This window comes from Chiloscyllium plagiosum, chromosome 4, assembly GCF_004010195.1.
Source record: "Chiloscyllium plagiosum isolate BGI_BamShark_2017 chromosome 4, ASM401019v2, whole genome shotgun sequence".
Lineage (NCBI taxonomy): Eukaryota > Metazoa > Chordata > Chondrichthyes > Orectolobiformes > Hemiscylliidae > Chiloscyllium > Chiloscyllium plagiosum.
In genome coordinates, this window is record NC_057713.1 from 94995055 (window position 1) to 95008237 (window position 13183).

At 39.9% G+C, this 13183-nt stretch overlaps 1 protein-coding gene across 4 annotated transcripts in view; it reads left to right on the top strand.

The window, feature by feature from the left end:
- LOC122549211 (myelin basic protein) overlaps window positions 1–13183 on the top strand; it is a 183159-nt gene that overhangs the window by 129001 nt on the left and 40975 nt on the right. For all 4 annotated transcript variants that reach the window (XM_043688631.1, XM_043688630.1, XM_043688633.1 and 1 more), the window contains one exon: window positions 11432–11895. In XM_043688631.1, the coding sequence (XP_043544566.1) occupies window positions 11432–11895 (464 nt within the window). The remainder of the gene's footprint in view (window positions 1–11431; window positions 11896–13183) is intronic.

Sequence of the window (13183 nt, forward strand, 5' to 3'; positions counted from 1 at the left end):
CTGCCACCAATCTTTGTGGAGTTATACACTTTCTCTTTCAACTTGATACCATATTTAGTTACCTCAGTTCACCTTGGATGGTGCACCCTTCCTTGGGGATCTGATTTTCACTCTGCAATGTATCTCTTCTGAATATTCTGAGGTACCTCTTTAAAAGTCTTGTCTCACCAGCTCTAGTTTTAAAATAGTGATGGAAAAGGATAGACCAGATCTAAAAGTTGGAGTTCTAAATTGGAGGAAGGCTTATTTTAATGCTATTAGGCAAGAACTTTCAAAAGCTAATCAGAAGCAGATGTTCGCTGGTAAAGGGACGGCTGGAAAATGGGAAGCCTTCAAAAATGAGATAATGGGAGTCCAGAGGTGTTAAGGTGAAAGGAAAAGCTGGTAGGTGTAGGGAATGCTGGATGACTAGAGAAATTGAGGTTTTGGTTAAGAAAAAGAAGGAAACATGTCAGGTATAGACAGGAGAGATTAAATGAATCCTTAGACGAGTATAAAGGTAGTGGGAGAATACTTAAGAGGGAAATCAGGAGGGCAAAAAGGGGATACGAAATAGCTTTGGCAAATAGGGTTAAGGAGAATCCAAATGGGCAAAAGAGTAACTAGGGAGAGAATAGGGCCCCTCAAAGATCAGCAAGGCAACCTTTGTGTGTAGCCGCAGGAGATGTTGCAGATACTAAACGAATATTTTGAATCAGTGTTTACTGTGGCAGAGATAGAATGTGGGGAAATAGATGGTGACATCTTGAAAAATATCTATATTACAAGGGAGGAAGTCTTGAAATGCATAAAAGTGGATAAATCCCCTGATTAGGTGTACCCTAGAACTCTGTAGGAAGTTAGGGAAATAATTGCTGGCCACTTGCTGAGACATTTGTATCATCGATAGTCACAGGTGAGATGCCAGAAAACTGGAGGGTGGCTAATGTGGTGCCACTATTTAAGAAAGGTGGTAAAGAACAGCCAGGGAACTATCGGTGAGCCTGATATCAGTGACGGGCAAGTTATTGGAGGGAATCCTGAGGGACAGGATTTACATGTTTAGAAAGGCATGGACTGATTAGGGAGAGTCAGCATGGCTTTGTGCGTGGGAAATCATGTCTCATGAGCTTGATTGAATTTCTTGAAGCAGTAAAAAAGCAGATTGATGAGGGCAGAGCAGTACACATGATCTATATGGACTTCAGTAAGGCATTCAACAAGGTTCCTCATGGGAGACTGATTAGCAAGGTTAGATCTTATGGAATACAGGGCGAACTAGCCATTTGGATACAGAACTGGCTTGAAGGTAGAAGACAGAGGGTGATGGTGGAGGATTGCTTTTCAGACTGGAGGCCTGTGGCCAGTGATGTGCCACAAGGATTGGTGCTGGGTCCACTGCTTTTTGTCATTTATATACATGATTTGGATGTGAGCATAAGTGGTATAATTAGTAAGTTTGCAGATGACACCAAAATTGGAGGTGTAGTGGACTGTGAAGAAAGTTACCTTGGGTTACAATGGGATCATGATTAGATGGGCCAATCGGTGAGAAGTGGCAGATTTGAGTTTAATTTAGAAAAATGTGAGGAGCTCCATTTTGGAAAAGCAAATCAGGGCAGGACTTATACACTTAATGGTAAAGTCCGAGGGAGTGTTGCTGAACAAAGAGACCTTGGAATGCAGGTTCATAGCTCCTTGAAAGTAGAGTCGCAGGTAAATAGCATGGTGAAGAAGGCATTTGATATGCTTTCCTTTATTGGTCAGAGCATTGAGTATAGGGGTTGGGAGGTCATGTTACGGCTCTCCAGCACATTGGTTCAGCCACTTTTGGAGTATTGCGTGCAATTCTGTTCTCCTTCTTATTGGAAGGATGCTGTGAAACTTGAAAGGGTTCAGAAAAGACTTACAAGGATGTTGCCAGGGTTGGAGGGTTTGATCTATAGAGAGAGGCTGAATAGGCTGGGGCTGTTTTCCCTGGAGCATCGGAGGCTGAGGGATGACCTTCTAGAGGTTTATAAGATATGAGGGGCATGGATAGGATAAATAGACAAGGTCTTTTCCCTGGATGGTAAGGAGTCCAGAACTAAAGGCCTTAAGTTCAAGGTGGAGGGGAAAGATATAAAAGGGACCTAAGGGGCAATGTTTTCATGCAGAGGATGGTGCATTTATGAATGAGCTGCCAGGCGAAGTGGTGGAGGCTGGTACATTTGCAACATTTAAAAGGCATCTGGATGGGTACATGAATAGGATGGGTTTAGAGGGATACGGGCCAAGTGCTGGCAAATGGGACTAGATTGGGTTGAGATATCTGGCTGGCATGGACGAGTTGGACTGAAAGGCCTGTTTCTGTGCTGTATATCTCTATAACTCTACTTATCTATCCCTTAACCTAACTTAACCAGTTCATTTTAGCCACCTCTGTCTTCACGCCCTCATAATTATCCCTAATTAACTTTAAACATTAGTCTTAGATCCATTCTTCTCTCTCTTTCAACAAGAGAATGCATGCTGTGTGAAATAGTCAAAAAAAGTCAGACGTATCTATAGATATTTCCATTTGCAGTGTCAATTCTTCTGAATTTTTACTAAATGCTAAGTGCTTTGAGAGAGAGCCTGTAGTTATGGCTTTTTAAAATTACTTTTGTGACCTCTACCCTAAACGTTTGTGCACTTCCTTGCTTCTTCGTATATTTAATGGAAATTTCAGAATTTGATATAAAGTGAGTGTCCTGTAAAATATCATTGCAGTTTAGAATTTCATTTGTGTTCGAAGCAACATTAAAACATTGAATAGAAACTAAATTAACCAGCTGTAATGGGTCATTTGATTCATGGGATGTGCAATTTATCCTCTTAAGAACCCTTAGTTCTGAGTTGATTGTCTAATTCAGGGCAACTCTTTTTTTATAAAATGTCAAATCAGTCCCAAATTTTATTTGTGAAATTCTGTTTCTATTGGCTCAATAGATCAGATCTGTTCCATTGTGTATGGAGGAAACTGGGCAGGAATGATTGAGGAGGAAGGTCTTTGCAATTATTATTTTCTAGGTTACACTCCAGGAGACTTGATTTACCTTTATTTTTGGAATACCCTCCCTTATACTTGTGTTATCTTGGGGCCGCTGCTGAGTGCGAGATGTGGATGTTTCCCTTCACTGATGAGAATTAGCTTCTCTTGGGATGTTACTTCAATTGGTGTTAACAATGTTTCAGTGAAGTAATTTTCCAATGGTATGAAAACTCTCTAAATTTGTTTGTCAAGGCGGGGTGAGGTTCTACAATATGTTGCTTTGTGAACAGACCTGTAAACACATAATTAAAAGCCTGAATCAAAATCTTAGCATTTTAAAACATACTCTCAAAATAAGTCATAGAGATGTACAGCACAGCAACAAACCCTTCAGTCTAACTCGTCCATGCTGACCAGATATTCTAATCTAATCTAGTCCCATTTGCCAGCACTTGTCCTTTAATCCTCTAAACTCATCCAAATATCTTTTAAATGTTGTAATTGTACCTGCCTCCACCATTAAGTGTATAAATCCTGCCCGGATTGGCCTTTCCAAAATGCAGCACCTCACATTTATCTAAATTTAACTCCATCTGCCACTCCTTAAACCATTGGCCCATCTGATCAAGATCTTGTTATGCTCTAAGGTAACCTTTGTCTCTGTCCATTACACCTCCAATTTTGGTGTCACCTGCAAACTTACTAACTATACCACCATGTTCACTTCCAAATCATTTATATAAATGATGAAAAACAGTGGACCCAGTACTGATTGTTGTGGCACTCCACTAGTCACAGGCATCCAATCTGAAAGGCAACCCTCCACTCGCTGTCTTTTACCTTTGAGCCAGTTCTGTATCCAAATGGCTACTTCTCCCTGTATTCCATGAGACCTAACCTTGCTAACCAGTCTCCCATGGGGAACCTTGTCGAACATCTTACTGAAGTCCATATAGATCATATCCACAGCTCTGTTCTCGTCAATCCTCTTCATTACTATTACAAAAATACCTCAATCAAGTTCGTGAGATATGCTTTTTCCAACCCCAAGCCATGTTGATTATCCCTAATCAGTCCTTGCCTTTCTAAATACACGTAAATCCTGTTCCTCAGGATTCCCTCCAACAACTTGCCCACCATCGATGTCAGCCTCACGGGTCTATAGTTCCCTGGCTTTTCCTTATCACCTTTCTTAAATAGTGGTGCCAGGTTAGCCAACCTCCAGTCTTCCGGCACCCCACTTGTGACTATACAAATATCTCCGCAAAGAGCCCAGCAATCGCTTCCCTAGCTTCCCACAGCGTTCGAGGGTACACCTGATCAGGTCCTGGGGATTTATCCACTTATGTGCATTTTAAGACATCCAGGACCAGCACCTCGGTAAAATGGACATTTTTCAACATGTCACCACTATTTCCCCACTCTCTATACCTTCCATGTCCTTCTCCACAGAAAACACTGATTCAAAATACTTGTTTAGTATCTCGCCCAGCTCCTGCAGTTCCACACAAAGGCTGCCTTGCTGATCTTTGAGGGGCCCTATTCTCTCCTTACATTAAGCACAAAAGGGTAACTATTTACAGATACCTTTGGATGCTCCTTAACCCTATTTGCTAAAGTTATCTCATGTCCCCTTTTTCCCCTCCTGATTTCCCCCTTAAGTATACTTTTACTGCCTTTATACTCTTCTAAGCATTCACTCGATCTCTGCTGTCTATACCTGACATGTGCTTCCTTCTTTTTCTTAACCAAAACCTCAATTTCTCGAATCATCCACCATTCCCGACACCTATCACCCTTTCCTTTCACCCTAACAGGAATGTACTGTCTCTGAACTGTCATTATCTCATTTCCAGCCATCCCTTTCCCTGCGAACATCTGCATCCAATCAGCTTTTGAAAGTTCTTGCCTAATACCGTCAACATTAGTCTTACTCCAGTTTAAAACTTCAACTTTTAGATCTGGTTTATCCTTTTCCATCACTATTTTAAAATGGATAGAATTATGGTCGCTGGCACCAAAGTGCTCCCTTACTGACACTTCAGTCACCTGCCCTGCCTTATTTCCCAAGGGTAGGTCAAGTTTTGCACCTTACCTAGCAGTCCCACGTTCCTAACCATGCCCTGAGTTCATCTGCCTTCCCTGTTAGGCCCCTTGCATTGAAATAAATGCAGTTTAATTTATCAGTCTTGTTCTCTGCTCTTTTCCTGCCTGTTCTGACTGTTTGACTTGCTCCTTTTCTCAACTGTATCAGTCTTAGATAGATCTCTCCTTACCTCACTAGTTTAAATCCTCCAGAGCAGCAAATCTCCCTGCCAGTTTATTAGTCTCCTTCCAATTCAGGTGCAATCCGTCCTTCTTGTAAAGGTCACTTCTACGCCAGAAGAGATTCCAATGATCCAAAAATGTGAATCTTTCTCCCCTGCACCAGCTCCTCAGCCATGCATTCATCTGCTCTATCCTCCTATTCCTACCCTCCCTAGCTCATACCACTGGGAGTAATGCAGATATTATTACCCTCGAGGACCTTTTTTAAATTCATGCCTAACTCTCTACATTCTCCCTTCAGAATCTCATCCTTTTCCCTTCCTATGTCATGGTTCCAATATGTACAATGACCTCCTGCTGATCCCTCTCCCCTTTGAGAACATTCTGCACCCTCTCTGAGATGTACTTGATCCTGGCACCAGAGAGGCAACACACCATTCTGATTTTTCGTTGCTGGTAGCGGAAACGTCTGTCTGTGCCTCTGACTAGAGAGTCCCCTATCAGACTCGATCTCCTGGACCTGATGTACCCTTGTTACATTAGAACCAGTCTCGGTACCAGAAACCTGGTTGTTTGTGCTACATTCCCCTAAGAATATATCACCCCCTACGTTTTCTAAAACAGCAGACTTTTTTTGAGATGGGAATAGCCACAGGAGACTCCTGCACAACCTGCCTACCCTTCCTACCTTTCCTGGAGTTAACCATCTACCTGTCTGTATCTGCGGCTTTTCTCCCTTCTTATATCTGCCATCCATCATAGCCCCTGGCTCCTGTAAATTCCTTATTGCCTATGATTGCTGCTCCAACCAATCCATGCAATATGATAGGATTCAAAACGAAAGACATTTCCTGCAGACATAATCATCACTAACATGGAAACTCTCCCTAAACTCCCACATCCAACAGGAAGAGCATATCACTCCAGTGAAGGCCATCTTTGATCCTTTACAATCTACAGACCCAGAAAATAGCACCATTTCAATGCTCTAAAAAAACACTGCTCCAGGCTAACTTAATACTTATGGTTTATGTTTTTAAAATTTAATCAAGAGACAGATCTCAATAAAACATAAAGTAAAGAAAGAATCCATTAAACTCACTATTGTAGATTTACAGCAGGGTTACACTTAAAAACTATGCTCTTATCTGCTCCTGTGATGTGAGCTCTCCCACACAGCCTTCTCCAAGGTTAGCTGTGAATTTCACTGATAGTTAATTTTTCCTAGATGCACTCCGAAGTCCAGAGATACATGAACTCTAACAACAAGGGCAGTAATTGTGCAGATTCACTGCTGTGTTAGACAGCAGTGTAGGCTTCTTTCTCTGACTATGTCTGCCTGTTTCCTCCTTTTTAAAGTTGTTTTGATCCCTTTTCCCCCAAAGTTCCAAAACAATACAACAGCTCATAAAACAGTAAGTGCTGCACTTGGAATTAGAAGAAATCATCTCCAACACCTAAAACACCTCAGAAAATGGCTTGCTTACATGCTTGCAATGTAGAAATCTTTTGGATTTGTCTTTGGAGACAATAGTTTGCATCCCTGACACAGCAAAATTCTACACCTCCATTATCCATGGAGTCGATCTGACTTCCGAATGTGTTTATATGAACACTGGAGTCTTGCTGCCATGAAGGCAGCATTTGAGAAGAATGTGGAAAAATATAAGACTGAATGAAAATGAAATTGCTTTTACTTTAAATAATGAAAGACCAAAAGGTGACCTTGTGGAAGTCTTTAGTTCTGTGACATGGTTTGATAGAGATTGAATGAAAAAACATTTTTCCCACTTGCAGGTGAGCCCAGAACTAAGAGTCATGAATAGAAGTTAGTATTAATCAATTCATAGGGAATTCAAGAAAAATGCCTTTAACCACAGCAACTTCCACACGAACCATCCTATGATAGGACGAGGTTGAGATGAATAATATAGATGTAATTAAGAGATGCTAGATCATGACATATAGGAGAAAGGAAAAGGAGCGTTTGCAAATAGGTTGAGCTGAAGTCCATTGGGAGGATTTCTTCTGGACTATAAACACTAACCTAGAACAGTTGGGATCAAACACCTGTTTTTATTGCTGTAAATTCCATGTAAAAAAGACCAGCTGTGTTGTGTGTTCGCCATTTCTCAATTCTATCTGTTTGTTTATAATCTCTCTCGCTCTCTCTCTCTCTCCCTTTCCTGAGTGACCCACTGGTGATTGTAAACACGTAAAGAGGAATTCCAAGTGTTATGTACAACTTGATAGATTCTCTTATTATTTTTGTCTTTTTTTTTCACAAATGCAAGACTAAACTCCTAATACAAAAACATGATTCATCTAATACCCCCAAAAAACAGTATATAGCATGACTGGGTATACATGCTGTCAGGTTTCAGTATTTGAATGCAAAGATCTCTGTAACGGAACATAAATGCTGCATTAAACATCTGTGGGTAGATAGAAAGCAAATACTGCAGATACTGGAAATATGAAATTAAAAACTTCAAATAATAGAAATATTTATCAGGTAAAATTGAGAGAGGACTCGAGTTAGTTTGTGCCCCAGAATTCGAAGTAGTCATTGACCAGAAACATTAATTCCATTTTAGTCTTCCTGGCTGCTACCTGAACTCCTGCATATTCCCACTATTTTGGATTTTACGTTAGGAACTGAGCTTCATCAAATGTAAAACAAGTCAGTACTTTCTCCACCATGTCTCTGATCCTCCTCGCATTTGTAGCTATGTTGCGAATTTCACATGAGGGGTATTAATTTTCATAAGGGATTGCATCATGTTGTGAATGTTGCACGTTATGGGTGATCTCCACAATGTCTCACTCCACCATGGGTAGTATGCATGAAGCAAACCTAACCAAGGGAAGTTAGAGGTTTGCTTTTGTTCATTTTTGCCTGGATTACAGAAGAACCTCGATTTTCCAGCTTTCAATTATTCGAATATCGGATTATCCGGCATGATCGCAAGGTCCCGATGCTGGGCTAAACGATGTTATCCGGCATTCAATTATCCGGAATTCAATTAACCAAACAAAACACTCCCTGCCCATGGATAATCAAGGTTCCTCTGTATATCTTAAACTACCAGAATTATTGGCGAAATGAGGCTGTGCTATTAAATCTCATTCTCGTTCTTTACCATCGAGCCCCCCTGTGCAAGGTCCCAAAATGCTTACATGGTGCTAGGTAACAAATGAGACAGAATTAGTTTTCCAATCTGGTAGATTTCCTATGACAGAAAATCTGACATTTCTGCCAACTCCTTTTTAATGGTTATGTCTATGTTATCAATCTGCCTATCTGATATCAAGTCAACAGGTAAACCAGAAAAGCTTAAGACCATTAAACATGATGGTTTGCTCCTACCAAAACATAATTCCCTTCTCTAGCTGCTTGTTCTCACTGAGCGGCACAATGCACAACTTTGATTATTTGAATCAGAATTGAATCAGCCATTCTGGTCCAATTTATTTGATTCTTCCTACTTAAGTTTTGCCTTTCTCCCTGTCTTTAACAGGCAACTCAACACGTCACTTTAGTTATTTGTAGTAACTCTATTACTTGATGCCCATTCTGTTAGAATCATAGCATCTCTACAGTTTGGAAGCAGGCCGTTTGGCCCATCAGGTCCTCACTGACTCTCCAAAGAGCACCCAGCCAAACCCACCCCACTACCCTATCCCTGTTACCCTGCATTTCTCTTGGCAAATCCATCTAGCCTGCACAATGGGCAGTTTAGCATGGCCAGTCCATCTAACCTGCACATCTTTGGATTGTGGGAGGAAACCAGAACACATGTTAGAGGAAAATCACGCAGAAAAGGGGAGAATTTGCAAACTCCACACACTCACTAGCTCGAAGATGGAATCAAACCTGGGTTGCTCATGCTGTGAGGCAGCAGTGCTAACCACTGAGCTGCCATGTTTAAAGTCTGAGGTCTGTGATTCATTGCACGGTCAATTTATAAATTCATCAAGTTTTCTCAAATGTTTTCAAATTTCAATGGTTGTAATGATTATTCTGCTCAGATGTAACATTTTCATCTCACCCTAATGGTATAATAATTAACTGTTAATACTTTTGTATTAGTTAAGAGATGAGATAATAAATGGAGGTTGGTGTGTTGTTGGTTTACACACGATACAACATACCTACTTTTCAATTTGTACTCATGGGCAGTAACATTATTAATGTTTGCAGGTGGGACCTGCCTTTGTTGAACATTTTGTGCTCAGTGGGTCAGGATCAAAACCCTCTTGCCGTAAGCAAAAAATTAATCAAGCTTTCAATAAATGCTCAACTCTGTTGTCTGCTGCGTTTGAATCCCAGTTTCAATCTGGAATCATGTTATTCTGAATTACATGAGTAGTTATGTAAAATGGGCCCGACCCCCTTCTCCACACAATCTCAGCCCCCCAAAAAATTGGGAAAGAGTTGGAAAATCATGAAGAAACATCACTTGCATTTTCATCTTTCTCCTGTCAAGTTTTTTTATTCAAGAATTTATTACTACCGACATTATTGTAATCTTTGGGCGGTTTTATTTTCCCTTTAAAAGTATCGTTTGTCCAATGGGAAAATGTGCATTTATATAGTACCTTCCACAATCTCAATGTCCCAATAAACTTCTGCATTGTGAGAAATATGGTGGCCAATAGCACAAAGACCACATAAGCATCAATCAGATAACTGTTCTCCGTGACATTGAATGATAAATATTGAACATGACACTTCCAGGGTGGTGGAATTAGAAAATATCCTCTGCTGACTGGTGCAAAAGAACTATTGAAATATGAAGTACTCAGTCTACATAATCAGTGTTGGAAGATTATTTGACAAGATTTATGTAGTATCATGCTGAGCTCACTCATGTCTTTTATAAAACATTCTTCTAACTGTAATGTTAGTAAAGTTAGAGTGACCAATAGCCTATCCCACAGAAGTTTCTGTCAATCCTAACCAAGGATACTTTTTCCCCGAAGTTCCATTACCATGACAACAAATGTTCTTCTACACCATGGGATCTTGTGTCCACCTGCAAAATAAAAGGGAACATCATTTAATACCTCACCTGAAAATGACACCTCTGATAATGTATATTGTGTGGTTTTTCTGAAAGCTTAACCATAGCCTTCAAAATAACGGAGGCGCAGGTCATCTGTCTTCTTTCACTGGTATAGATAAATAATACATTTCTACATTTAGCTATATAATTTAATCAACAGCTTTCAGTAATTGAGATTTAACCATTCATTCTTCAATTTAGCAGAATATCCTAAAGCCAGAGCTTGCAAAATGTTGGTATGTGTACTTCCTCTAACGGAGTTTAGGTTACCTTTCTCCCTGATAGATATTTTTGAACAACCTGCTCAGAGATGTTATTACACACCTCCAGAGGAGGTGGGACCTGAATCTGGGCTGCCTGGCTCAAAGTTAAGGACATTGCCACTTTACCACAAAGTCCTCACCTCTCCCCTGTATCTGTTCTGAGTTTGTACTCCTCATTAACTATCCAAACCAGTTTCTTGAGCCTTGTTTGAATTATGCAAATACTGACAAATATGGAGGTACAATCCTTCAATATGTGAACTTGCTGGATTTGTATTTGTAATATTTTTATTGGTTTTGTACAGATACTGAAGCTGCTTGGAAAATGTTGGTGAATAATAGTTTGCAGTTGACATGATGAAAGATTCATAAGTAGTACAGTTTTTTTAAAAAAAGCTAGGTAACGTTTTTTAGAGTTCTGTTCAATCACTGACACCGAACGTTCACCATGCTATGACACCAAAACCCCCTTTTGTTCCTTTCTCAATAACTGTATTCAGTCAAACAAAGAATAACTGTTAAAACATATTTAGTATGCTGATGGCTTGATGTTTTGATACTGTATGGAACTGTGAATAGTATATGTACTGTTCTGTCTCAATTTGCATGTGATTATATAAAAAAAGGGTTAATATTCTGCCTAGTTCTGATTTTAAACTGTAACTGTGATTGAAAGGAATTGAAACTCGACAGAAAGGTAACTGCTGTAAAACTTATAAAGTTTAATTCGCTTCTGTGCGCTTGAGCTGATGGTGACCAATGACTAATAGTGTTCTTGTGAAATGTAGCATTGTTCTCTGATGTATTTTGTATTCATTGCTGGTGCTTGTTATTTTCAGCCGAGGCAGATGTTAATCAGAACAATGGATCTTCCTCAAAGCAGAAGAAGATGGTAGCGCCAGGCTCCAAGAGTGTAGAGGATCCAAAGAATGCCTGGAAGTCGCCCAGCACAGCTGAGCCAGCTGGGCGCCCACACTTGGTCCGCCTCTTTTCTCGTGACGCGCCAGGACGTGAGGACAACACCTTCAAAGACCGCCCATCGGAATCCGAAGACCTTCAAGCCATCCAAGAGGATAGCTCAGTTCCTGTGTCGAGCTCAGATTTGATGGAAGTGCAGAAACTGTCCTCACAATCATCAGCTAAGAAGGGACAAGTAGCAAAACAAATGGCATCCGCAAGCGCCTCAGACCATGCGAAGCAAGCTGGAGGAGCCCACTCAAGGCAAAGAGACTCGGGGATACTCGACCAGCTGGGAAAGTTTTTTGGGCAAGAAGGTTCCAGGAAAGTACCTGAGAAGGGCAAGGTGAGCTCTGAGGCATAAAGGACTGAACAGGAGCTTAAAACCTTCAGAAGAGGGTTGTTCAAACTGTCTCAGTATCAGCAAGCATTGAAATGGCCCATTATAAATGTTGACAGTCTTTTCCTGTTTTATTCCTTTTAAATAGTTTGTTAATAATGAAGAACTCCCTGTTTTTGTTTTTAAAAAGGTGTTGCATTAGAATATTGGTAGACTCATTAGGCTTGTGCATTGTGTTCCACAATTCATTTAGTGTAAAAGGACTGTGCATGTTTTAAGATGTAAATATTCTCGAGGAAAGGAACGTGAGTGCTGTTTCTAAAATCTTCAAGAAGCTCACAGTTTCAAGACTAATTCACAAAATATTATGACAATACTTTCTAAATTATTAATGCATCTTTCACTGTTGAGCAGTAAGATGAGACCCATCTCTTTGATTTTGATTGGTTCGTTGAATTGGTGATAGTAAATCTCCCTGATTACCAATGCATTATTTGATCACTAGTGTAGATCATCAAGTGTGAATTGGATTGCTAATAATGTACAGCAGATGGAATCTTGACATTCTTGATTTTGGAGAATGAACAGTATATCTTCTCTGTGAGGGTACTCCATGAATTTGATTAGAAATTTACTCAAATATAGTAGTCAATTCTGATATGGCCCTTTCCATGAACATCAATCACTTTTTTTCCAAAAAAAGTCTTATATTTTAAGATTCTGTTGTAGTCACTATCCTTTACTCCACTCTGCGATCAATTGGAATCACTTTTTTAATCTAACTCCTTTTGTTTTACATGGACCTTCAGAAATTGCAGTGATTCAACCATTTAATTCTCAACCTGATGTCCTTTCTGTTAGACTGCACGCCCCCAGTTTTTTTTTATTGCCTGAGATTATACCTCATTAATAATGTTGAATTGAAACAAATGAATATCTGCCAATGCTTTACTGGCTGAGATTATCCCTTGTGGCTTTGTGTAATCTTTTATGTGCTGAGGTCAATCTCTTTGTAAATAAATCTTGGCACAGATAGCAAGAGTCCAAATGTATGTAAGGACGGAGTGTAGTAGTTTTTATTTGTCCTATAAGACAAATTTACTACATGAATTAACAACTTTTGGATACAGCTGAACTCAACGATTATTGCCGGTGATTGTTGCTTCCTAGTTTACAGGAAATTTATGGATTTATTAGTGAAATATCCTACAGATTTAAAACAACAACTCTTCAGAATCCTGTAAAGCAAACAAAAATGTCACATTTGCTGCATAGAACAGAATTATAAACGCCC